Below are 25,518 nucleotides of genomic sequence, written 5' to 3' on the forward strand. Positions count from 1 at the left end.
TGCATGTGTGCTAATGGCGACTCTCTGCTATGTAATTTGTAAAGACAGTGATTTTTTGAATATTTTTACAAATTTTTCAGACTTTTACCGAAGTGACCCCTTAATGACCTTTGATTCCAATTTTGTGGTATAACTTTTAGACACTGGCTATAGATGATGCATGTGTGTAAGTGACGTCACGGTGCTATGTAATATGTGGGAGGAGTAGCATTTTTAGTGAAAATCCAAGTTTTGGCCATTGACCGGAAGTGGATGACATTTGACCGGAAGTTGATCATGTGACATCTGTGGCACCACCAAACGGTTATACTGACTAAGTATGGTCAACATGCCTGAAAGCATGTGGCTACGATGGCTGATCATAGTGTTGACAGAAGAAAGAAAGAAGAACTAGAGCAACTGTGCCCTTTGCAAGGGCACGAGGTAAGTTAGGCGGATGACTGTGATGATCTGATCAAGCAGCAACACTGTGCTGGATAGTATTAATTTTAATAAGATTGTTTCATTAATTGCCGTTTTAATAAACCTTAATCGTGGAAAGCTGGCATTTTGAAAACTTGACCTTTGACCTCTGTATGACCCCTTTAATGACCTTAAATGAATTTTAAAATATTTAAAACATGTTAAGAATGTCATAAGGATCATTGCATTTAAATTTCAGCTCAATTGAAGCATTTTGAAAACTTGACCTTTGACCCCTTGATTGCCCCTTAATGACCTTAAATGAATTTTAAAATATTTTCAACATGTTAAGAATGTCATAAGGATCATTGCATTCAAATTTCAGCTCAATTGGAGCATTTTGGAACACTTGACCTTTGACCCTTTTATGACCCCTTTATGACCTTAAATAAATTTTAAAATATTTGAAACATGTTTAGAATGTCAGAAGGATCATTGCATTTAAATTTCAGCTCAATCGGAGCATTTTCGGTTAAAATGACCTCTTTTGACCCCTGTGACCCCTTGGATGACCTCTGACGTTAAACAACCCATAACTTTTGTAGCCAGCTACCCAATACTGCTTGTGACTGAGTTTGGTCGAAATCCGATCAAGGATGTGGAAGTAGTAGCAAATTGTGAGAAGAAGAAAGAAAGAAAGAAAGAACTAGAGCAACTGTGCCCTTTGCAAGGGCACGAGGTAAGTTAGGCGGATGATTGTGACGATCTGATCAAGCGGCAATACTGTGCTGGGTGCTGGATAGTATTGATTTTAATAAGACTGTTTCATTAATTGCCGTTTTAATATACCTTGACTTTTGACCTCTGTATGACCCCTTAATGACTTTAAATGAATTTTGAAATATTTAAAACATGTAAAGAATGTCATAAGGATCATTGCATTTAAATTTCAGCTCAATTGAAGCATTTTGAAAACTTGACCTTTGACCCCTTTATTGCCCCTTAATGAACTGAAATGAATTTTACAATATTTTTAACATGTTTAGAATGTCATAAGGATTATTGCATTTAAATTTCAGCTCAATTGGAGCATTTTGAAAAACTTGACCTTTGACCCCTTTATGGCCCCTTAATGACCTTAAATAAATTTGAAAATATTTTAAACATGTTTAGAATGTAATTAGGATCATTGCATTTAAATTTCAGCTTAATCGGAGCATTTTCGGTTAAAATTACCTTTTTTTACCCCTGTGACCCCTTGGATGACCTCTGATGTTAAACAACCCATACCTTTTGTAGCCAGCTACCCAATACTGCTTGTGACTGAGTTTGGTCGAAATCCGATCAAGGGTGTGGAAGAAGTAGCAAATTGTGAGAAGAAAGAAGAAAGAAGAAAGAAAGAAAGAAAGAAATGCAAACTAGAGCAACTGTGCCCTTTGCAAGGGCACGAGGTAAGTTAGGCGGATGACTGTGACGATCTGATCAAGCAGCAACACTGTGCTGGATAGTATTAATTTTAATAAGACTGTTTCATTAATTGCCGCTTTAATATACCTTCATCGTTGAAAACTGGCATTTTGAAAACTTGATCTTTGACCTCTGTATGACCTCCTTAATGACCTTATATGAATTTTAAAATATTTAAAATATGTTAAGAATGTCATAAGGATCATTGCATTTAAATTTCAGCTCAATTGAAACATTTTGAAAACTTGACCTTTGACCCCCTATTGCCACTTAATGACCTTAAATGAATTTCAAAATATTTTCAACATGTTTAGAATGTCATAAGGATCATTGCATTTACATTTCAGCTCAATTGGAGCATTTTGGAACACTAGACCTTTGACCCCTTTATGACCCCTTAATGACCTTAAATGAATTTTAAAATGTTTTTAGAATGTTTAGAATGTCATAAGGATCATTGCATTTAAATTTCAGCTCAATTGGAGCATTTTGAAAAACGTGACCTTTGACCCCTTTATGGCCCCTTAATGACCTTAAATAAATTTTAAAATATTTTAAATATGTTTAGAATGTCATAAGGATCATTGCATTTAAATTTCAGCTCAATTGGAGCATTTTCGGTTAAAATGACCTTTTTTTTTTTTGTGACCTCTTGGGTGACCTCTGACGTTAAACAACCCATGACTTTTGTAGCCAGCTACCCAATACTGCTTGTGACTGAGTTTGGTCAAAATCCGATCAAGGATGTGGAAGTAGTAGCAAATTGTGAGAAGAAGAAAGAAAGAAAGAAAGAAGAACTAGAGCAACTGTGCCCTTTGCAAGGGCACAAGGTAAGTTAGGCGGATGACTGTGACGATCTGATCAAGCAGCAATACTGTGCTGGATAGGATTATTTTAATACGACTATTTCATTAATTGTCGTTGTAATATACCTTGATCGTGGAAAGCTGGCATTTTGAAAACTTGACTTTTGTCCTCTGTATGGCCCCGATTATTTAAAACATGAGTAAGAATGTCATAAGGATCATTGCATTTAAATTTCAGCTCAATTGAAGCATTTTGAAAACTTTACCTTTAGCCCCTTTATGACCCTTAAATGACCTTAAATGAATCTTAAACTATTTTAAACATGTTAACAATGTCATAAGGATCATTGCGTTTCAATTGGAGCATTTTGAAAAAACTTGACCTTTGACCCCTTTGTGACCCTAAATGACCTTAAATGAATTCTAAAATATTTCAAACATGTTAAGAATGTCATGAGGATCATTGCATTTAAATTTCAGCTCAATTGGAGCATTTTGAAAAACTTGACCTTTGACCCCTTTATGACCCCTTAATGACCTTAAAATGAATTTCAAATTATTATTAAAATGTTAAGGATGTCATAAGGATCATTGCATTTAAATTTCAACTCAATTGGAGCATTTTGAAAAACTTGACCTTTGACCCCTTTATGGCCCCTTAATGACCTTAAATGAATTTAAGAAAATCTTAAACATGTTTATAATGTCGCAAGGATCATTGCATTTAAATTTCAGCTCAATTGGAGCATTTTCAGTTCAAATGACCTTTTTTGACCCCAGTGACCCCTGGATGACCTTTAACGTTACACAACCCATAACTTATGTAGCCAGCTACCCAATACTGCTTGTGACTGAGTTTGGTCGAAATCTGATCAAGGATGTGGCAGAAGAAGCAAATTGTGAGAAAGAAGAAAGAAAGAAAGAAACGACAAGAAAGAAATAAGTTAGGCTGCACGCCTAACTTAACTAGAGCAACTGTGCCCTTTGCAAGGGCACGAGGTAAGTTAGGCGGATGACTGTGACGATCTGATCCAGCAGCAACACTGTGCTGAATGGATAGTATTAATTTTAATAAGACTGTTTCATTAATTGCCGTTTTAATATACCTTGATCCTGGAAAGCTGGTATTTTGAAAACTTGACCTTTGACCTCTGTATGACATCCTTAATGACCTTAAATGAATTTTAAAATATTTAAAACATGTTAAGAATGTCATAAGGATCATTGCATTTAAATTTCAGCTCAATTGAAACATTTTGAAAACTTGACCTTTGACCCCCTTATTGCCCCTTAATGACCTTAAATGAATTTCAAAAATATTTTCAACATGTTTAGAATGTCATAAGGATCATTGCATTTAATTGAAGCATTTAAAAAAACTTGACCTTTGACCCCTTTATGACCTTAAATGAATTTTAAAATATTTTTGAAATGTTTAGAATGTGATAAGGATCATTGCATTTAAATTTCAGCTTAATTGGAGCATTTTGAAAAACTTGACCTTTGACCCCTTTATGACCCCTTAATGACCTTAAATAAATTTTAAAATATTTTAAACATGTTTAGAATGTCATAAGGATCATTGCATATAAATTTCAGCTCGATTGGAGTATTTTGGGTTAAAATGACCTTTTTTGACCCCTGTGACCCCTTGGATGACCTCTGACTTTAAACAACCCATAACTTTTGTAGACAGCTACCCAGTACTGCTTGTGACTGAGTTTGGTCGAAATCCGATCAAGGATGTGGAAGTAGTAGCAAATTGTGAGAAGAAAGAAGAAAGAAAGAAAGAAAGAAAGAAGAAAGAAATCGCAAGAAAGAAATAAGTTAGGCTGCCCGCCTAACTTAAAGAAATGGCAAGAAAGAAATAAGTTAGGCTGCACGCCTAACTTAAGAAGAAGAACGCGGTAAAAAGAATGCACATCGCCGATGGCGGATGTGCAACTAGATATGGTTGCGGTCGCCATGCACCATGAGCATGCACAACCGCCAGGTATTTTAGGGGGGCTGATGCAAAATAAGAAAAAATATAACATAGTGCTTAGGATGTCATAAGGAATATTCCTGGTGAATTTCAGCTTAATCGGAACTTATACGTGGATTTTGATTTTAAAAAAATTTATGATTGACCTTCTGACCCCTTAATGACTTTTGACTTCAATGAAAAAAAAACCTTATGTACACCGACAAAATGCATTGTTCCAATTTTAATTAAAAAATTCTACTATGTTTAGTTGTCGAGATAAAATTCTTAAAGTTATTTAGCTAAAAACAGGAAGTGACCCCTTAATGACCTTTGACCCCCAAAATAAAAATACCATGCATACATCAAGTAACACTGATTCATGTATGATGATTATATTACTCTGGTCTGTTTACATTTTGAGATAAAATTTTTTTTTTTTTTTTTGATAATTTTGGTTTTTGACCGTAAGTAACCCCTTAATGACCTTTGACCCCAAAACTGTAGACATCCTAAAGACCCTGGCTAGTAGCGATGCATGTGTGCTAATGGCGACTCTCTGCTATGTAATTTGTAAAGACAGTGATTTTTTGAATATTTTTACAAATTTTTCAGACTTTTACCGAAGTGACCCCTTAATGACCTTTGATTCCAATTTTGTGGTATAACTTTTAGACAGTGGCTATAGATGATGCATGTGTGTAAGTGACGGCACGGTGCTATGTAATATGTGGGAGGAGTAGCATTTTTAGTGAAAATCCAAGTTTTGGCCATTGACCGGAAGTGGATGACATTTGACCGGAAGTTGATCATGTGACATCTGTGGCACCACCAAACGGTTATACTGACCAAGTATGGTCAACATGCCTGAAAGCATGTGGCTACGATGGCTGATTATGATGTTGACAGAAGAAAGAAAGAAAGAAAGAAAGAAGAAGAAGAACGCGGTAAAAAGAATGCACATCGCCGATGGCGGATGTGCAAGAACGTGGTAAAAAGAATGCACATCGCCGATGGCGGATGTGCAAGAAAGAACCTGTAAGAAAAAAGACACAGCCGTGACTAACGCCACGGCTGTGTAATGGATAACATTATAGTACCTAGCTGGGGGTGTAAACCCCAGCTAGGTAAAGAAAGAAAGAAAGAAAGAACCTGTAAGAAAAAAGACACAGCCGTGACTAACGTCACGGCTGTGTAAAGAATATCAAAAATATTTTTTCTTAGAAGAGTGCACTACACTAAATCCTTCCGCATTTGGTGTAACCCTTCATAGTTCGGTAAAAAATAGCGCCTATCGCGAAATATATCGGCGTCCCAAGGGAACCAAATTTGAGTGACTCTTGGACTTTGGTTGTTTTGATAAAAACGATAGAATAGGAGCTCAACATTACAAATCTGTTCAGAAAATGTTCCGAATCGAATGTACACGGGCAATAGGCCCTCGGAACAATATCATGGCGGGAACTGGTAAGGAGGCGAGAGTGTCGGCTGAAATTCGGGATGGCGCTGTTCAGGAGTTCGTATCTAGCTTGTCTCAACTTGTCCCAAAAAATCAAATTTAAATAAAAGTTTAATCTTTATTTAAGACGTTGATTCGATCAAAATGTTGTTACATGGGGTAGAAAAACAAACTTACTTTCTTGTATTTTCCCGTGTATTTCAATGGGACGATCATTTTTATTTAGTGGTGTGCGCCCTATACAACATGTACATGGGTGACGAATTTTGTACAACAACTTTGTTTTGCCCGGGTTTTGCTCCCAGTTTAGTGAGTTTACAACCTAAATTTGGGGATTCGTAGCTGTTATTAAATGCATATTTTAATAGCGTCTTAAACTTACCAATTTCATCTTGATTTGTTCCAATGAGTTTTTCTCGACTAAGTCTAAGACCTGTAACAGACAATTTCAGCTCAGCTCACTGTTCGCTCTATTGTTACACACAGCCCGTAGGCCATTAGTGTCAATCATTGGATATCTGTAACTAAGATGAACTGTGATTGGCTACAAAAAGTTCTAGCATGAAGAACAGACCAATAGTGAGTGACAATAGATGAACTCTTCGGTAACACATTGTAAACATCACACATGGCAGAAAATCTGAGAAAAGTGTATGATAAGGATGAGTGAGAAACATTATGATAGAAAACACGATTTACACAAACATGACAAATGGATGAACGAAGCAATACTTTGGGTAAGATTTCGTAGAAGACACTCATAAACAGTTTTTTGTGTTATAATTTGACCTCAGACATGCATGATCGATGACTCGGAGCTGCAAAATGGTAATGCATGTATCATGTTAGCTCGTTCACGTAGCGGTTTCGTTGTCCCACTGGCCTACTTACGTAGATTGCCTGGCGATCGGAGTGTTATGACCTCGGACTAGTATCATGTGTATCATGTGTATGTTATGTAGCTAAGCTTAAAAGGTTTTTTTTTAATTTCCGTGGTCGTGCCTGTGCGTATCGCGTACACGAGGGTAAGCGCAAAAGCAATAAACAATCACGCTGATTGGCTGATCAATGCACTTGACAACAAGCCGGCTGACCCATTGGTCTTCGGCGCGGCGCGTAGTAGGCGACCTTGTCACTTCTACTACGCGATCGCAATTCACCAGCGCGTACCGTACCCGGACCACGGACATTTTAAAAAAAAAACTTTATAAGGCAAAATATATCTAATTCTCGATCGAATGAGAGGGCGTTCTTTTCGTGGAACAACACACTCCCGCGACTAGACAGTGCGAGAGTGGCCAATTCTCAAAAGATGCGCTTGCTCCGTAAGCATAAATGATGTGTTGTCTTTGTGTATTTATTGGTACAACAATTTAAGTCATACCTAGAATATTTTCTCAATTTTATCCTTTCTAGGTATGACTGTCATGATATGTGCGCCATGTTTTTTAGGCTCCGCGATTGCCTATTACATAGACGAGAGCAACTGGTAACAAGCGAACCTGTGCAGTATCGGGCTGCTATTCAATAGGTATGCTAGGTGAATTCAAATTTGCCGTAACAAAGTTACATCTTGTCAAAGATTGACTTTCATCAAAAATATTCTTCTAGCAAAATTCCCCAAAACAGCATTTAGGGGTGTTTCTAGATCTTAGTCTCATGGCGATAGCAGCTTTTTTAATGGAACTGCTATCAAAATCCTCTAAAATTCCATGTGCGACTGGCTCATCACCATAAAAAATCATATATTTGGGTCAAGTGAAGTCCAAGTTGGGTCCATGTGCGACTGGCTCATCACCATAAAAAATCATATATTTCAAATTTCTATGTAAATATGCATTGTGTTTGGGCCCCGGTCTAGGCGAATTTCGCTGACTAGCAAATGTGTTAACTAAGGTTTGCCTGGGATACATATATTCAATTGCGTGGTGCATGGGTGACATGTATTTTCAATGCAATGCCTTTTAATACATGTACGATGATCCACCCAAAATAAAAGATTCCTGTACTACGTATTTTAATATTACGCTCAGCGCAAATATCTGTGCGTACCCAAGTTGGCTCTCATGATGAAAGAATATATTTTGCCTAATATACATATGTATTCTGTGGCAGGAGCCTGGATTGGTGTTCTTTGAAAGGCCTTGGAACATCCAACAGGATAAACCATCTTCCACAACATTTTGATCAAGGCAGACTTGCGAGAGGCAGTTCCAATAATTGATACTCCTGGCTTTGACCGGGAGTTCCAAGAAGTGCTACAGGTGTATGTGTCGTCGCGGTTTTAGTGTCATAGATCTGTACTTTATAGCCGTCGGAACGAAGTTCTTTACTCTACAAATGATTGCAAATTATACATTTGTAATCATTTTTCACCACAAAATATATAACACAGGTATACGCTGGCGAAGTTACGTAATAATCGGATTAACTACCATAGCAATAGGTGAAAACAATATTTGAATGTTATACCGCGCTGCACTGATACGTTCACGCGGTACCATGAACCATATCATGCTGATCACTGATCTGTAAGTGTAAGACTAATATCTTTGAAAAGACCAGTATTGTATTCCATCTATGATTGCAGACATACACAGGTGATGAGTATAACCTGCTTGTAGTGCAGCGCGATATGTTCAAAATTGTTTTCACCTATTGTTATGGTAACAGGGTGGCTTTGGACAATTTTGATGTATTGTCGTAAATATTTTTATAATGATCAGTAGAATTCTGAGTTTCATGTTGGCTTTGGCAAGTACCAATAGAGGACAGTTCATGCCCATAGAGTCAACTCGAGTTTATTTTATTTTCCGATAATTTTGGGGGCGCAAAGTTTGTCCACAAAGTCACCCCTGGGTTTGGGGTGACTTTGGACACCATGTATTCTATTGCATGTGCAAAGTCACCCCGACCTGAAGAGTAGAGCAATGGAGAAGTAGATGTGAGGTGGGTAGGAGCACAGAGGATGTTGGGGTAGGACATGGTCACTGTGGTGTAGTTGAAACAAAGTGTCAAATTTTTTATACCTATTCGTTTATTATGTCCTAAGTCACCCCGGAAAGGAAGCCAAACCATGGGGTGACATTGGACACAGCCTGCTTTTAAATTCTTAAGAGTGGGTAGATATCATGACTATCCAGGTAGGTTCTTGGTTCATCTGTGTTCACTATCCAACCAACAGGCTTGAGTTTCCACTCTTATGTTCTGGTGGAGTACCGAAAGTTTGACCACCACAAAAATCCTGTATTTTATGGGCCCAGCTAAAAAGTTATGAAAAATATGTAAGATAATATACTGGGAAACTTTAGTGATGTGTAATGTCCATACATTACCACATAAGAACATATAAAAATATTCTGAGAAATGTTAAAAGGTAAAACAGCCTACATGAAATAATAGTTTTTCCTATGCGTGTCCAAAGTCACCCCACCGTCCAAAGTCACCCCGTTTTACGGTAATTAATCCGATTAATTACGTAACTTCGTCAGCGTATAAGCAATACATGAATATATTTTATGGATAGGTCATGGTCAATTATTTTTTTAATAATTAGGGCATACATACGAAGTTTTTGACATCACCCAGAAGGAAACGAGCTATATCGATGAAAAATTTTGTCAGTGTAATCAGTATCACTGGTCATGTACATTATGGTCCAAAATGGTCTCATAAGTATGTTTACTTTCTTTACAGGTGGCACTAGATGGGCAGTAGGTGCATATAACCTGCAAGATGGTGAAAATTGAGGCACGCAGCATGATTAAGTTCCTGCGTTTGAAGGGTTAAGCCTACAATGCTCAGAAAATCTATGATGAAATGAAAACTATATATGGTGATGATTGCCCATCATATGGCACTGCTTCTTTTTGAATGCGGCCACAGTGAAAAAACTCAAGAAAGTGGAGGATCTTATCATGAAATGGATATGCGCATACTGCCCATCTAGCGCCACCTGTAAAGAAAGTAAACATACTTATGAGACCAATTTTGGACCATAATGTACATAAGGACCAGTGATTACACTGACCAAATTTTATCGATATAGCTCTTTCACTTCTGGGTGATGTCAAAAACTTTTGGATACCCCCTCGTATACTAATGTAATGGAAACAGTTTACACTGGAGACACCCTTTGGCACTAATTCGTACAACTTATTTGGTACTACATTTATTTGTGCAATAGCTTTAACTGCTTCAAATCCCACTTGAGAGACTACTTTCAGTCCATTCAAGAAATTTAATCCTTGGTGCCATCTATGTTTTGTTGTGGTGATAGGGTAGGAGGGGGGGGGGGCATTATCTCATTATGTTGTGGTGTGTTTTATCCTGCTTGGCTAAGTGCAATATATTGTGTCTCTTGTATCTTGGGGCTTCATGCCTTTAACATAGTGCTGTTTTTAAAAAATGTTTGTACTTTTAATGTGTTAATAATCTTTGTAATTTTTATGTGTATTTATAGTGCAATACTTTGTTTATTTTCATGACAAGCTTGCAAGGGTGGGGTCCACTCATCTTTTAGATGTCAGTGCTTCATTTGCCACTTTTGTTGGGCCCTGGCAGCCCTTGCTTGCTGGTCTAATTTTGCTGTATATTTTTGTTGAAATGCCTAATGAATAATAATAATAATAATAATAACTATGTCGACCCCTGCCAAAATTTGTACCTATTTTTGCATTTTTCTTAAAAATTATAGCGCATTGGGGACAGGTAAGATATGTATATCATAGGGGCAAGGACTACAACTACTGCACTGTAAATTTTATTTCAGCACAGACAACAGTTGTGGGGTTACAGTCAAAATGAGGGAAAACCAATGAGGGAACCCCCACTGGCTATCAAGGCATTAGCCAGAGGGGTGTCCAGGTGTCATTTGGACACCCTATTTTCAATTTGGACACCCTAAAATTCTGATTTTTATAATGGAGTGAATAGGAAGTGGACACCCTGATTTTGTAGAATAATATATTTTTGACCATTTTGGACACCCTAAAGACACCCCTCTGGCTAATGCCTTGCTGGCTATGCCACTCTCACTCACTCACTCTCTCTTCCTTCTTCCTTCTCTTTCTCTCTCTCTCTCTCTCTCTCTGTCTCTCTCTCCCTCTTTTTTTAAGTGTCCTTGACTATGCTTCAGTGGTCATGAAAGGGTTAAAAAAGATAACCTCTGCCCCAATCATTTAATTCATTCATTCATTCATTTTTTCACTCATCATAACAATCCAAAGCTATATTGTCTGAAACTGCTCCACGGAGGATGTATCAAAAGATCTCAGTCTTCAAATAATAGTCATATAACGACCAATTAGATATAAAATGACTATCATTGAAGACTGAATTCCGCAGTCTAGCTCAGTTTATGTAGCCGCAGTCACTACAATGATCATGTGTTACGCCTTTCACTGGTATGACAACACAGGGGGCTACTACTTGCCTGGGGATTTGATAAGTTTTACTTGCAGTATTTTTTGATGTGTTTATTTGCAAGGAAATATAACTTACAAATTCTCTCTCTGATTTTCATTTTTGTTTTTAAACTTTCATTGATAAAGGCCAAGGCTGCTTTGGAAAGAGGAGAGGTACCAGTAGGATGTCTCCTGGTTTATCAGAATACAACGGTGATTGGAACAGGCAAAAACTGTGTCAATGAAACAAGAAATGTAGGTATTGATTGGATCACAGGATGTTCATTTGGAAGTAAAGTTTCAGAACACACCCCCCCCCCCCACACACACACACACACACACACTGTTGATTTCCGTTTAATGTGCAAAGTGTGGAAAGGGAAACAATGTGACAGGTTTAAATGTTGATTGAATTTACTGAAATATTATTATAGTTGGCATATACTCTGATTGCCTGACATTGAGCCAGTAAAAGAGTATGCATTGTATGTCCCAACTCATGGCAAGAGGAAACCTGGACGGCAACAAACCTTGTTCTGGAAATACATCCAGTGTCTTTTGGGGGATATGGACAGCATACTTAGTTCAAGGTGAACTATCAGCAAAGGCTCAAGCAGTGGCGACGCCATGACATTTTTTATGGGGGGGGGCATTGAGGGGCAAAGTGAATTTCAGGGGGGGGGGGCAAAATCAACAAATTTTGGATGCCAAAATTACCGCAAAAAGGTGAAATTTGCGTAATTTTGGGTTTTTACTGGGGGGGAAAGAGTTCTGACTGGGGGCATTTTCCCCTCATGCCCCTATGGTGCCACCACTGGGCTCAAGAAAGATGTAGCTGGATGAAACTTTAGTCGCCTGCTCCGCAGCCGAAGGATGATGATGATGATATGTGACACGATCAAAGGGAATGAGTCGGATGTCGCTAATATTGATTTGGAGATATTGGCAAAAGTGCTACAATTCTTTTGTTTTATATTGTTTTCAGCGATTGATAAATTGACCTAACTCTGCACAGAAAAGTGGTATGGGGTTTTCAGTTTCTGAAAGATCTAATTGTCCTCTTAAGAAACATAAACCTCATTTTCGACCAGGGTCAACATGTGACTCATTCCCCTTGATCATCTCACATATGTTTAAACAGCCCAAACATTTTTTTATAATATTAAAAGCCTTAAAACACACACATGCATGAAATGTGAAATGTTCTGGGTGAGGGGGGAGGGAGAATGAGAAGAGATGAGAAAGCAATTTGTGCCCAAAAGAGTGTGATTTCAGTGATTTTGCTCATGGGGCTAAGTGGGGGCAAATGATTCAAATGTTAATTTCAATCACTAAGTAATTAGGCACACAATATTATAGCCAGCTTTTGCTGGTTTGTATACTGAAAATAATAATAACAATTAGACTAAATAGCTCTTTGAAAGAATTGATTAGCATGCCATTTTGTTTTAGGCCACAAGACATGCTGAGATGGTAGCGATAGAAGAAGCCATCCAATGGAGCAGAGAACATGCACTGAGACAAGAAGAAGTCTTCCATGAAACCATACTCTATGTGACAGTAGAGCCATGCATCATGTGTGCTGGGGCACTTAGACTTATGGGTAAGTGACAGTAGAGCCATGCATCATGTGTGCTGGGGCACTTAGACTTATGGGTAAGTGACTGTAGAGCCATGCATCATGTGTGCAGGGGCACTTAGACTTATGGGTAAGTGACTGTAGAGCCATGCATCATGTGTGCTGGGGCACTTAGACTTATGGGTAAGTGACAGTAGAGCCATGCATCATGTGTGCTGGGGCACTTAGACTTATGGGTAAGTGACAGTAGAGCCATGCATCATGTGTGCTGGGGCACTTAGACTTATGGGTAAGTGACTGTAGAGCCATGCATCATGTGTGCTGGGGCACTTAGACTTATGGGTAAGTGACAGTAGAGCCATGCATCATGTGTGCTGGGGCACTTAGACTTATGGGTAAGTGACAGTAGAGCCATGCATCATGTGTGCTGGGGCACTTAGACTTATGGGTAAGTGACTGTAGAGCCATGCATCATGTGTGCTGGGGCACTTAGACTTATGGGTAAGTGACTGTAGAGCCATGCATCATGTGTGCTGGGGCACTTAGACTTATGGGTAAGTGACTGTAGAGCCATGCATCATGTGTGCCGGGGCGCTTAGACTTATGGGTAAGTGACTGTAGAGCCATGCATCATGTGTGCAGGGGCACTTAGACTTATGGGTAAGTGACAGTAGAGCCATGCATCATGTGTGCTGGGGCACTTAGACTTATGGGTAAGTGACAGTAGAGCCATGCATCATGTGTGCTGGGGCACTTAGACTTATGGGTAAGTGACTGTAGAGCCATGCATCATGTGTGCCGGGGCGCTTAGACTTATGGGTAAGTGACTGTAGAGCCATGCATCATGTGTGCTGGGGCACTTAGACTTATGGGTAAGTGACTGTAGAGCCATGCATCATGTGTGCCGGGGCGCTTAGACTTATGGGTAAGTGACTGTAGAGCCATGCATCATGTGTGCAGGGGCACTTAGACTTATGGGTAAGTGACAGTAGAGTCATGCATCATGTGTGCTGGGGCACTTAGACTTATGGGTAAGTGACAGTAGAGCCATGCATCATGTGTGCTGGGGCACTTAGACTTATGGGTAAGTGACAGTAGAGTCATGCATCATGTGTGCTGGGGCACTTAGACTTATGGGTAAATGACAGTAGAGCCATGCATCATGTGTGCAGGGGCACTTAGACTTATGGGTAAGTGACTGTAGAGCCATGCATCATGTGTGCCGGGGCACTTAGACTTATGGGTAAGTGACTGTAGAGCCATGCATCATGTGTGCAGGGGCACTTAGACTTATGGGTAAGTGACTGTAGAGCCATGCATCATGTGTGCTGGGGCACTTAGACTTATGGGTAAGTGACAGTAGAGCCATGCATCATGTGTGCTGGGGCACTTAGACTTATGGGTAAGTGACAGTAGAGCCATGCATCATGTGTGCTGGGGCACTTAGACTTATGGGTAAGTGACAGTAGAGCCATGCATCGTGTGCTGGGGCTCGTGACTTATGGGTAAGTGACAGTAGAGCCATGCATCATGTGTGCCGGGCGCTTAGACTTATGGGTAAGTGACTGTAGAGCCATGCATCATGTGTGCAGGGGCACTTAGACTTATGGGTAAGTGACAGTAGAGCCATGCATCATGTGTGCTGGGGCACTTAGACTTATGGGTAAGTGACTGTAGAGCCATGCATCATGTGTGCTGGGGCGCTTAGACTTATGGGTAAGTGACAGTAGAGCCATGCATCATGTGTGCTGGGCCAATTAGACTTATGGGTAAGTGACTGTAGAGCCATGCATAATGTGTGCTGGGGCACTTAGACTTATGGGTAAGTGACAGTAGAGCCATGCATCATGTGTGCTGGGGCTCGTAGACTTATGGGTAAGTGACAGTAGAGCCATGCATCATGTGTGCCGGGGCGCTTAGACTTATGGGTAAGTGACTGTAGAGCCATGCATCATATGTGCAGGGGCACTTAGACTTATGGGTAAGTGACTGTAGAGCCATGCATCATGTGTGCTGGGGCACTTAGACTTATGGGTAAGTGACTGTAGAGCCATGCATCATGTGTGCTGGGGCGCTTAGACTTATGGGTAAGTGACAGTAGAGCCATGCATCATGTGTGCTGGGGCACTTAGACTTATGGGTAAGTGACTGTAGAGCCATGCATCATGTGTGCTGGGCCAATTAGACTTATGGGTAAGTGACTGTAGAGCCATGCATCATGTGTGCTGGGGCACTTAGACTTATGGGTAAGTGACAGTAGAGCCATGCATCATGTGTGCTGGGGCACTTAGACTTATCAAATGACTGTAGAGCCATGCATCATGTGTGCTGGGGCACTTAGACTTATGGGTAAGTGACAGTAGAGCCATGCATCATGTGTGCTGGGGCACTTAGACTTATGGGTAAGTGACTGTAGAGCCATGCATCATGTGTGCTGGGCCAATTAGACTTATGGGTAAGTGACTGTAGAGCCATGCATCATGTGTGCTGGGGCACTTAGACTTATGGGTAAGTGACAGTAGAGCCATGCATCATGTGTGCTGGGGCACTTAGACTTATGGGTAAGTGACTGTAGAGCCATGCATCATGTGTGCAGGGGCACTTAGACTTATGGGTAAGTGACAGTAGAGCCATGCATCATGTTTGCTGGGGCACTTAGACTTATGGGTAAGTGACTGTAGAGCCATGCATCATGTGTGCTGGGCCAATTAGACTTATGGGTAAGTGACAGTAGAGCCATGCATCATGTGTGCTGGGGCTCGTAGACTTATGGGTAAGTGACAGTAGAGCCATGCATCGTGTGCTGGGGCACTTAGACTTATGGGTAAGTGACAGTAGAGCCATGCATCATGTGTGCTGGGGCACTTAGACTTATGGGTAAGTGACAGTAGAGCCATGCATCATGTGTGGGGGACTTAGACTTATGGGGGAGAGACAGTAGAGCCATGCATCGTGTGCTGGGGCACTTAGACTTATGGGTAAGTGACTGTAGAGCCATGCATCATGTGTGCTGGGGCACTTAGACTTATGGGTAAGTGACAGTAGAGCCATGCATCATGTGTGCTGGGGCACTTAGACTTATGGGTAAGTGACTGTAGAGCCATGAATCATGTGTGCAGGGGCACTTAGACTTATGGGTAAGTGACTGTAGAGCCATGCATCATGTGTGCTGGGGCGCTTAGACTTATGGGTAAGTGACAGTAGAGCCATGCATCATGTGTGCTGGGCCAATTAGACTTATGGGTAAGTGACTGTAGAGCCATGCATCATGTGTGCTGGGGCACTTAGACTTATGGGTAAGTGACAGTAGAGCCATGCATCATGTGTGCTGGGCCAATTAGACTTATGGGTAAGTGACTGTAGAGCCATGCATCATGTGTGCCGGGGCACTTAGACTTATGGGTAAGTGACAGTAGAGCCATGCATCATGTGTGCTGGGGCACTTAGACTTATGGGTAAGTTTGAAATCTGTTCATCAATTGCGCAACTTTAGCATATTGGACCAGATGAGCTTGAACTGGAAAGTTTTTATTACGGGGCTGTGTAATAATTACACACCAACTTGGATTTATTTATTCATAATTCGACACAAAATTAGGCTTAGGCTTAGGGACCTTAGGAATCGCTTTTTAAATGAAATAATTACAGAGGATCGACGTCAATTTGATGATTTTCAGCCTGTTATTGTAATCGAGCTTCTGCCATCGTATACACAGAAATATAGATGTGATTTTCATGCACCCATCATTCTCCTCAATAGGTATACCACAGGTGGTGTATGGGTGTGCCAATGAGCGCTTTGGAGGATGTGGGTCAGTGCTTGGTATCCATGACGATGACCTTCCATCACAAGGACGACAATTCAATGTAAGTGTTCATATTAAAGTGTTTTTTCTCTAAGGGACTGTGTGCCAATGATCTACCCCAAGGCATGGGGAAATTTACAAATGGCCTGCCAAAGAATGATTGTCACCTCGGATCACAGCTTGTTAAAAACTCCCCCCACTCTTGACCTAACCTGCTACTTGGCATGTCACCCTTTTTATTTCGCATCAGAAATTTATTTTATTTTGCTATTTTATTGAAAACTTCAGCCTTTTTCTACTTTGATTGTCTCTACTATAAACAAATATATGTACCTACCTCCTGTATTAAATAAGCTGTAGAAACTGTCTCTCTGGTTTAGATGGTGTAGGATCGCGCTGCTGTGGTCTTCACAAGCGTACACCATATACTTCTTTAGATTTCACACACTCTCATTATAACATTTGAGGCCATTTTAGATAAGGTGGGTGGCCAGGTCCTTCTGTACCAACAGTAGTGAGCCATTCCTGAACCTTAACTGTAGTAGCCTCATCTTTATACAAACCCTTTCCCATGCCCTTTCCCTGGATACCAGGTACCTACAATCAACGATGTTAATAGTTGGCACACCTTGACAATGTTGCAACTCTTCATTGCCGCTCTAATAGTATAACTATGTTTGATGAGAAGTACAAACCTTCTCCTTTCCCCTTCCCTCCCCCATTCCCCTCAATCAATGTTGGGGAGACTGGAGAGCCCAATGGAAAAATTGCTGTCATCAACATTGAACTGGGGGTGAGGGGTGGCGATTTACATTTAGTATGCCAACATTAATTTCGTTGATTGTAGCTTTGTATCACTGTGTTTTGCCGTTGAACATTTTTCGCCGCCTGGCGCCTCACATACATCGGTGTTGTTAACCCATATAGCTGGAGGTAAAATAACTTTTAGCATATATAGTACATGCTGGTGGGATTTCTGCTCGTATACGCTCTTTGCCGTTGGAAAATACTTTCTCGTCCGCCAAGGTTGCAAAAGCAACCTGACAAGTTGTAGAATATTCCCGGAGATAGTCACCTGTCATTTCCTTGTCTTTGATGTTTTGATTTATGTTAACCCCCTAAGCGCTACCTGCCGATCTAACATTTCCTCTGATTGGTCAATTGCATGATATCTTCACTTTAATCACCAATCAGAATGGAGCTTTGCAAATAATTCACCCCAATTTTGTGTGTGTGGTGAAATTGTTCTAACAATGTTGCTGATTGGTCCAATTGATAATGAAAACTTCTTTTTGGGCAATCGGCAGGTAGTTCTCATGGGGTTAAATGATGAATGCTATAATGAAAGACTCGCCTCATCACTCTGCAAACAAATATTCTGGCAGTTACATGAGGGCGAGGAGGCCTAGTGGACGGGGCTAAGGCACTGGATCATTAGGGGGAGTTGAGCGAGGGGTCTGCAGGGATTGAGTTTTAAGGTGCTCAAGTGCGATCGTACACCTTAAATCACCTGTTAGAGTGCGATTTATAGAACACCTCAATTCCTAAACTTCTTACTGAGTGCAGTTTAAAAGCACACCTGACAGCCAGGCCACCTTAATTAACATTTCCAGAAGTGCGATTCGTAGCATGCACAAAACTCAACCTCTGGGTCTGTGGTTCAAAACCTCGTCCTGCCCTCGGAAATTCCAGTTCTTATCACAAAGAGTAGGGGGATCATCCCTGGCTTGATACCTGCACCCACCCTAGGCTAGCCCATATATAGTATAGTTCCAGGGCATGTAGTAGTATAGTTGTGTGTTCAGTGATGGTAGTATATTGAATGTTAAAATGTTATGTTGTAAAATAGTGATATTATGCTGCAGTGAATGATTTAGTTAAATTTACACAGCTGAGCAGTACACAGTTGTGCACCTGAAAAATAGGCGGGACAAAAATCCAATCCAATCACTCAGTACACATGTAATATTTAACTAGCTCTTTGATACATGGAACTGTCTTTCTTTTTTAACCATCAACAGTGTATTGCAGGGGTACATGCAGACACAGCTGTGCAGCTGCTGAAAGAATTCTACAAGGGTGAAAACCCTAATGGTAAGAGTTATGTAATAAATGCCATATTGGGCTATTCCAGTTTGAAGCCATACACCCCCTATGGAAGACATTACCTTAATCTTTCACACAGGGAGTGTGAATTTCAAATAGGCCTACTTGAATGGGTGAAATCTACACCCCTTGTGTGGGAGGTTAAGGTCATGTCTTCCATGTAGGGGGTGATGGATTTCAACTGGAGTGTCCTATTGTTATTCTTATCTGTTCCATTTCCAGTGACACCTCATGCATATTTCAGGCATGAGAATTTTCCTTTTTTAAAAGGAATTCTTCTTTTTTTTTGTTTTTTGCCCAAATTTCTTTTTAGCCCTCTTTGAGCATTTTTGCCATATTTTACGCATCTTTTCCTTTTTTCCCAGAATTTTCCTTTTTTTTCATTGAAATATGTTCTCATGCCTGATATTTTCCTGTAAGATTAGGCCTATAGTTTGATCAGCTCGTAATAGGCGGGAAATGTTAGGCTTTAACCACTACGCCGAAAAATAGCACGCTAAGAGTTCTATTTGGTTGACCTGTCTGGGCTATAATTTGTGTGTTAAAGAAAGTAGACAAAGTATAGGACTTGAATTAGTAATTCGTAAAGGTTCTGGCGAGATGTCGCAAGAGAATTAATTTTCAAAATAGAATACTTTGATATTAATCCGCGATGTTATAAGGCCCGCCGATTACGAGCTGATCAAAGTATATGTGATGTGTCATGTCAAAAGCAGACACTTTTGGGCAGGTTATCAATTTTGAGGTTTTTACATATCTTAAAATATAGAGATATTTTGCTCCACAACGCCCTTTTCCCCAATGAAATCGGACATTCCTAAGCGAAGATATTGAGTTCGTAAGTTATGGTATTATAAAATTGGTATCGGCCTTTAAAAATATTATTGACAATGTTGAGAGTTGAAAAACAACAACAAGATGCCAGTTATATTCCGGTCTGAAACTATCAGACAATATTCTAAACATTAATAACATCACAAATTCGCAACAAACCCAAATTGTGAAAAAATCACCTCCTGGCAGATTTTTGGTTATTTCTCAATTCATGATCCTGCCCAAAAGTGTCTCCTTTTGACACATCACGTCACATATCATCTAGCCAGCTTGCTGCTGGTCTTCCTCTCTTCCACCTCTTTTCCACCATCCCTTCCACAATAAGACATGGGTGTCTGGTAACATCGAACAGGTCCAAATAGGACAGCTTTTGTGTAAACATTTCAGCACATAGTGTTTTCTTTGTTCCAATCTCTCTTTAGATCCATTTGTTTGTCCTATTTTCTTTTATTACCATATCAGACTTTATTATCGCCAGATGTCCCGCTACTTGACCCTATAGCTACAGGCAAATGAAAAAAAAAATATGCAAAAGCAAAGTTTAATGTTGCTGGTTAAGATAATTGTTACGTTTGTTATTCCACTAGCAATTAACTTAAAAAGAAGTTGGAAGAGATTCATTGAGTAGGGTTGTTATACATACATGTAATCACCCTGACAAACACCACTCCCACTCACACACCCAACACACATACACCCTATTCCCACCCACACGACACATGTACACCACACCACTACCTATACACCCGCCAAACATACACCCCACTCTAACCCATACACCGCCACACCGACAAACATACACCCCATTCCCACGCACACACCCGACACACCCCCACCCCACTCCAACCCACCCCTGTACACCCCACTCCTACCTACACACCCGTCAAACATACACCCCACTCCAACCCACACACCGCCACACCAACAAACATACACCCCATTCCTACGCACACACCCCACACACATACACCCCACTCCAACCCACACACCTGACACACCGACAAACAACCACCCCATTCCCACACACACCCCCACCCCACTTCAACCCACACACCGGCATGCATACAATCCACTCCCACCCACACCCTGTCACACATTCACCCCACTCCAACCCACACACTTTCATCCCACTGCTACCCACACACCCGTACTTGTGTTTGCCGGCAAACAGGGACCCTGTACAGGACCGACAAACAGAGTCATGTTTTCTGCACCTAACCAGGGACGTTGACCCAGTTCAAATTTTATGCATTTTTTAAAAATTTTAATCTATCAACCGGGGACTGATTTCTGTATAAACCGTCGGTCGCAACACATAGTGGCGTACGGTGATTTTGGTCAATTTTATAAAATTTTGCCAAACGGTTTTATATATCAAGTTCTTCAAGTATACCGAGTAAGAAAGCTCAACTATACTTAATTAATAAATAATGTTAATTAATCAATTGACTTATGTTAACAATCCCGTAAGAATCCAATATCTTCCGTTTCACAAACTGACGTACGATCAACGTACGCCATTATGTGAAACGGCGAAAATCAGAGTTGGTGATATGTAGTCACATCATCCGTCAATAATATGGCATATGCTTCAGACACGAGCCGAAAACCCCAAATCTTCCGTTTCACATAGTGGCGTACGTGCGACTTACGCTTCAAAAACCTGCTGAAACCCCCAAATCGTCCGTTTCACATAGTGGCGTACGTGCGACTTGTGCTTCAAAAATCCTCCGAAACCCCCAAATCGTCCGTTTCACATAGTGGCGTATAAGTTTAGAGCAAGATATATCCTGTAAAAGTTATTCCTTTTTAACTATTTAAGTAACAGTTTAATAGTTTAATCCTTTAACATCAATTTCAAATGTAATCGGTCAACTGAGAGATAATATTGGAGGAGTATTGACTATGTTATAAGTAGCATATTCTTCAAACGCGTTTTTCTCGGAAATGTATTTTGCGTTTGTCCTGCACGTACGCCACTATGTGTTGCGACCGACGAAACAAAAGAGATGCACTCTCAAATGCATTTTTAGGCTGTTTACAGTCAATTGCACATCTTAGCTAAACGGGGACGGTCCCCGGTTGCAATAAGGTGCACGGTCGAAATGTAAAATGTCACCTTTGTTTGCCAGCAACCACATACGCACATACACCTCGCTCCCATGCACTCACACACCCTGACACGTATACACCACCAGGGTCTTGGCTAGCCACCCGTCTGGCCGTCATTTTAGACAGCCAGTTTGCTCCTGGGACAGGCAAAATTAATGCCTTTGACAGATGCTATATTATAAATTTTATGTTTTGAGAAGCTAATTGCCCATTTTAGTAGAGGGAATTTGTAGAACAAGGCCATATCAACACATATTTGAACTCTTTGAACCCCCAATGGGCTATAGATGTCCGGTAAATGTTTTAAAGGTCAAATTAGGACAGGCAATTTTATTCAAATGACGGGCAACCCTCAATTTGTAGCCAAGACCCTGTACACACACATACACCTTCAAAGCCTTCATCAATGTTGTGGTCAAAGCACTGCATGATTAGCTTCTTGCTTGCTTCCCTCTATTTCAGTTTCTTTGTCTTTTTTTTCCTTTTACATTATAATTATTTTTGTTAGCTTTATAATGTTTTATAGGGCTACCCTTTAATTTACTACCCATGGGTTTGCCTGTACAAATGTTGTGAAAAATTGACAAGTTTCTATCTGTTCTTTCACTTTGCAGCACCGTGTCCAAAAGTGAAGCCAGCTAAAGCAGGTGATGGATGATATGAAATGGTGTCAGATATATGTATCAAAGCCAAGTTCTAACTATGAAGAGCCAGGCTTTTGTCCAGTTACATTGGATTTAGATTGGATACACACACAGACAATCAGCACATTGAATCCAACATTTAACAACAGGCTGAGGCTAGCCTGAAACACTCGATCTACTTCACTATGATTTCCACTGACATCTCTGATACAAAGTTTGAGTCAGAGCACATTTGAAGGTGTAAAATGATCAGAATTTTGACTGAAACAATCGCCATTCATTTTGTTTATCATGCAATCATCGAACTATAGGGGGAATTATATACCTCATAATTATATAGATTCCTGTCATCTGATTGGTTGAAAGTGCAGTCATTGAATTAACTATGCCCTCAAAATGAACTACATATATGGACCGGTCATGGAAATCAACTATGGACCGGTCACATGCGTCCTGATCAAACTGCTCAATTGCAACATCCACGTATCCATTCGGTATATAAAACAAATATTGACTGCTTTTATTCGGGACATGGTTAAGATTATAGGCCCACGGTGATCTCAAACCATGCTATAACCCTCGGCTGCGTTTTGAGATCACCTTGGGCCTAAATCTTAACCATGTCCCGAATAAAAGCAGTCAATATTTGTATACTATTACATTTAGGTTCCCAGACTGTATGTGGGTCAATGGGGAACTTTCAGTATTAGGTATGGAACACACCCGAGTGGAAAAGAGACTCGGGATAATTGCATATTCCCTTTGTAAAATTTAGTAGGAAGGTGCCCTGCTTTTTCTAATACAGTATCCTTCATGACCTTTGTGAGAGGATAGGCTGAGGCCTGATTTTTATTTTTCAGGTGTTTTAGACTGACAAATTTGATTCAAATGATGGGAAATCTGTAATTTCTAGCTAAAACACTGCTCAAGAATTTTTGTACTGTGGTTATAACTTTCCTGCAAGATGGATTCCAGAGAATGATATGATAAGAGTGGTAATTTTTGCATGTGTAATTTTTGCCCTTAACGATTTTGAGTTATTCACTTGTATAAATTCATGATTTTGAGTCACTTCTAAAGTTGAGCCCCCCTGGATTCGAACAGGTGATTCAGTTGCATTCTGAAATACATGTAGCTTCAATAGCTAAGATAGGTGCCATTTCATTTGTATACATTTGCTATTTTTGAAGTAATGCACAAGTAGCGTCTGTTTTAATAAAAGAATTGAAACAAACAATGGAGAAATATTATATATAGTAACCTTGTGTTTATTTGATGAAATTCCTTTCTCTTTTGAATTATGAGCTACTCCCACCTACAAAGAAATGAGCGTTAAGTTGCAAGTTGGCAGTTCCAAGACCTGGCCGAGTTGTTGACCACACCTGTGTATGTCCTTTGTGAAAGCATACTGCTGGCCCATGCAGAATATTCACTAAGATATAATCAGGGACGTAATCACCTGTCATGTACAGGTGCGCATCAAATAAAGACAACTCAGCAGCTAGGGGTTCTCAAAACAACCAAACTGCACATTCATTTTGTGAGAGCAGGTCATATGGCTTTTGCTTAGTACCTTAAGGTTACACGAAGAAACGTATAAAAGACGTATAAAAGACGTATAAAGTTGTACTCTAAAACCGCGTTTTCTCAGCAATCAAATATTGCAGTGAGTCAAATGTTGGTGCATGGATGTATCTTTACATTATTTTTGTGTGTTTGTACAAATTTTTAGAATCCGTTTGAAAATCCTTCGTTTAAATCATTTTTACGCACCATGTTCACAAGATCAAAAACACGTTCCATGCAGTTTTTTTCAAATGTTCGCTCCGTATAAAATCACGCAGAGTGATTGTTTTCTCCTTTTTTGTATTGTACTACAAATCGACCAAAGAAATAATGTTGCCATGGGGAAAAACCAAATACAGTACCGATTAAATTTTATTAGCCCGTTTTTGGGAACAATTTTCGAGAATCTTATACCACAAAACACTGTTATGTTACATTATCGATATCTGGATTGTGGAACGTTAATTTTGATTTCTAACTGCCTACATTATTTCTCAAATGTCTATCCCTTACTTTAACATTTGAATTTCACTCTAAATTTAAGCTACTTTTGCAAAAAACAAGGTTTTTCGCCATCGATACCTCCGACATTTACAGCGGTAATGAGCTTGTTTATCATAAGAGCCTGTTATGCACTATTCCATAATAGTCAGTTTGAGATCAATCAATTTCATATATCCCCCAGTGGCTCAATCGGTTAGCGCGCTGGACTCACGTTTGACTATATAATACTATAGTTTTGAGCTGGAAAACTTTGGTACGTGTTCGAGTCCCTATGTGGTCCATTCCATTTATTTTTATTTTAGTTTTCTCTCACTTTTTTTCTTTTTTCTTGTTCGTTTCTTTCGTTCTGACTGCAGCGATTGATCGTTTTTGCCCGTTTTTTTCCAAATATAATTCAGGAATTTTTAGGCTAAACTATAGTCTAAATAGGCGCGGCCTATGAATATATTTTTACAAATTAGATTAACAAAATATTTGTTGTTGGTTTTGTTATTGTTGTTGTAGTTATTATTGTAGGCCTATATATATTGCATAAATAATCAGGGTATAAATAGGCCTACTAGGCCTATAATAGCCTATAGAAGCATTGATTTATTTCACGACAGATATCATCCAGGATAATTTTAAAAATTGAAAATTTAGAAAATCCAAAGGAAAATTGCCAAAACGGCTGCCCACAATCACCCCCCCATCAGCCCATATGGTCCTATCATGGTCGCCCCCTCCCTATCCCTGCAACATATAGGATGACTTACGAGCATGGCTTGTCCGTGGCCCTAGTTCAGATTGATACACTATTGTACGTGTGAGTTTATTCTTTTCTGCATGGCTGTTTCCATTATTAACTTACGCCCCTCTGGAAACA

General features: G+C 39.9%; 1 protein-coding gene and 1 long non-coding RNA gene across 2 annotated transcripts in view; one reads left to right on the top strand and one right to left on the bottom strand.

Annotated features, from left to right (window-relative positions):
• Positions 1-6,522, bottom strand: part of LOC140163167 (uncharacterized) — a 66,968-nt gene extending 60,446 nt beyond the window's left edge. The window contains exon 1 of the long non-coding RNA XR_011860413.1: positions 6,480-6,522. This is a non-coding gene — a long non-coding RNA (uncharacterized lncRNA). The remainder of the gene's footprint in view (positions 1-6,479) is intronic.
• Positions 6,523-6,660: 138 nt separating this feature from the next.
• On the top strand, positions 6,661-23,820 carry LOC140163168 (tRNA-specific adenosine deaminase 2-like). Its single transcript, XM_072186554.1, has 6 exons — positions 6,661-6,834; positions 11,650-11,757; positions 12,955-13,105; positions 16,842-16,948; positions 18,909-18,981; positions 22,554-23,820. Exons 1-6 carry the CDS (start codon positions 6,751-6,753, stop codon positions 22,595-22,597), a joined length of 567 nt encoding a protein of 188 aa, XP_072042655.1. The 5' UTR covers positions 6,661-6,750; the 3' UTR covers positions 22,598-23,820.
• The last annotated feature ends 1,698 nt before the right edge of the window (positions 23,821-25,518 follow it).

This window comes from Amphiura filiformis, chromosome 10 (genome assembly GCF_039555335.1).
Source record: "Amphiura filiformis chromosome 10, Afil_fr2py, whole genome shotgun sequence".
NCBI lineage: Eukaryota > Metazoa > Echinodermata > Ophiuroidea > Amphilepidida > Amphiuridae > Amphiura > Amphiura filiformis.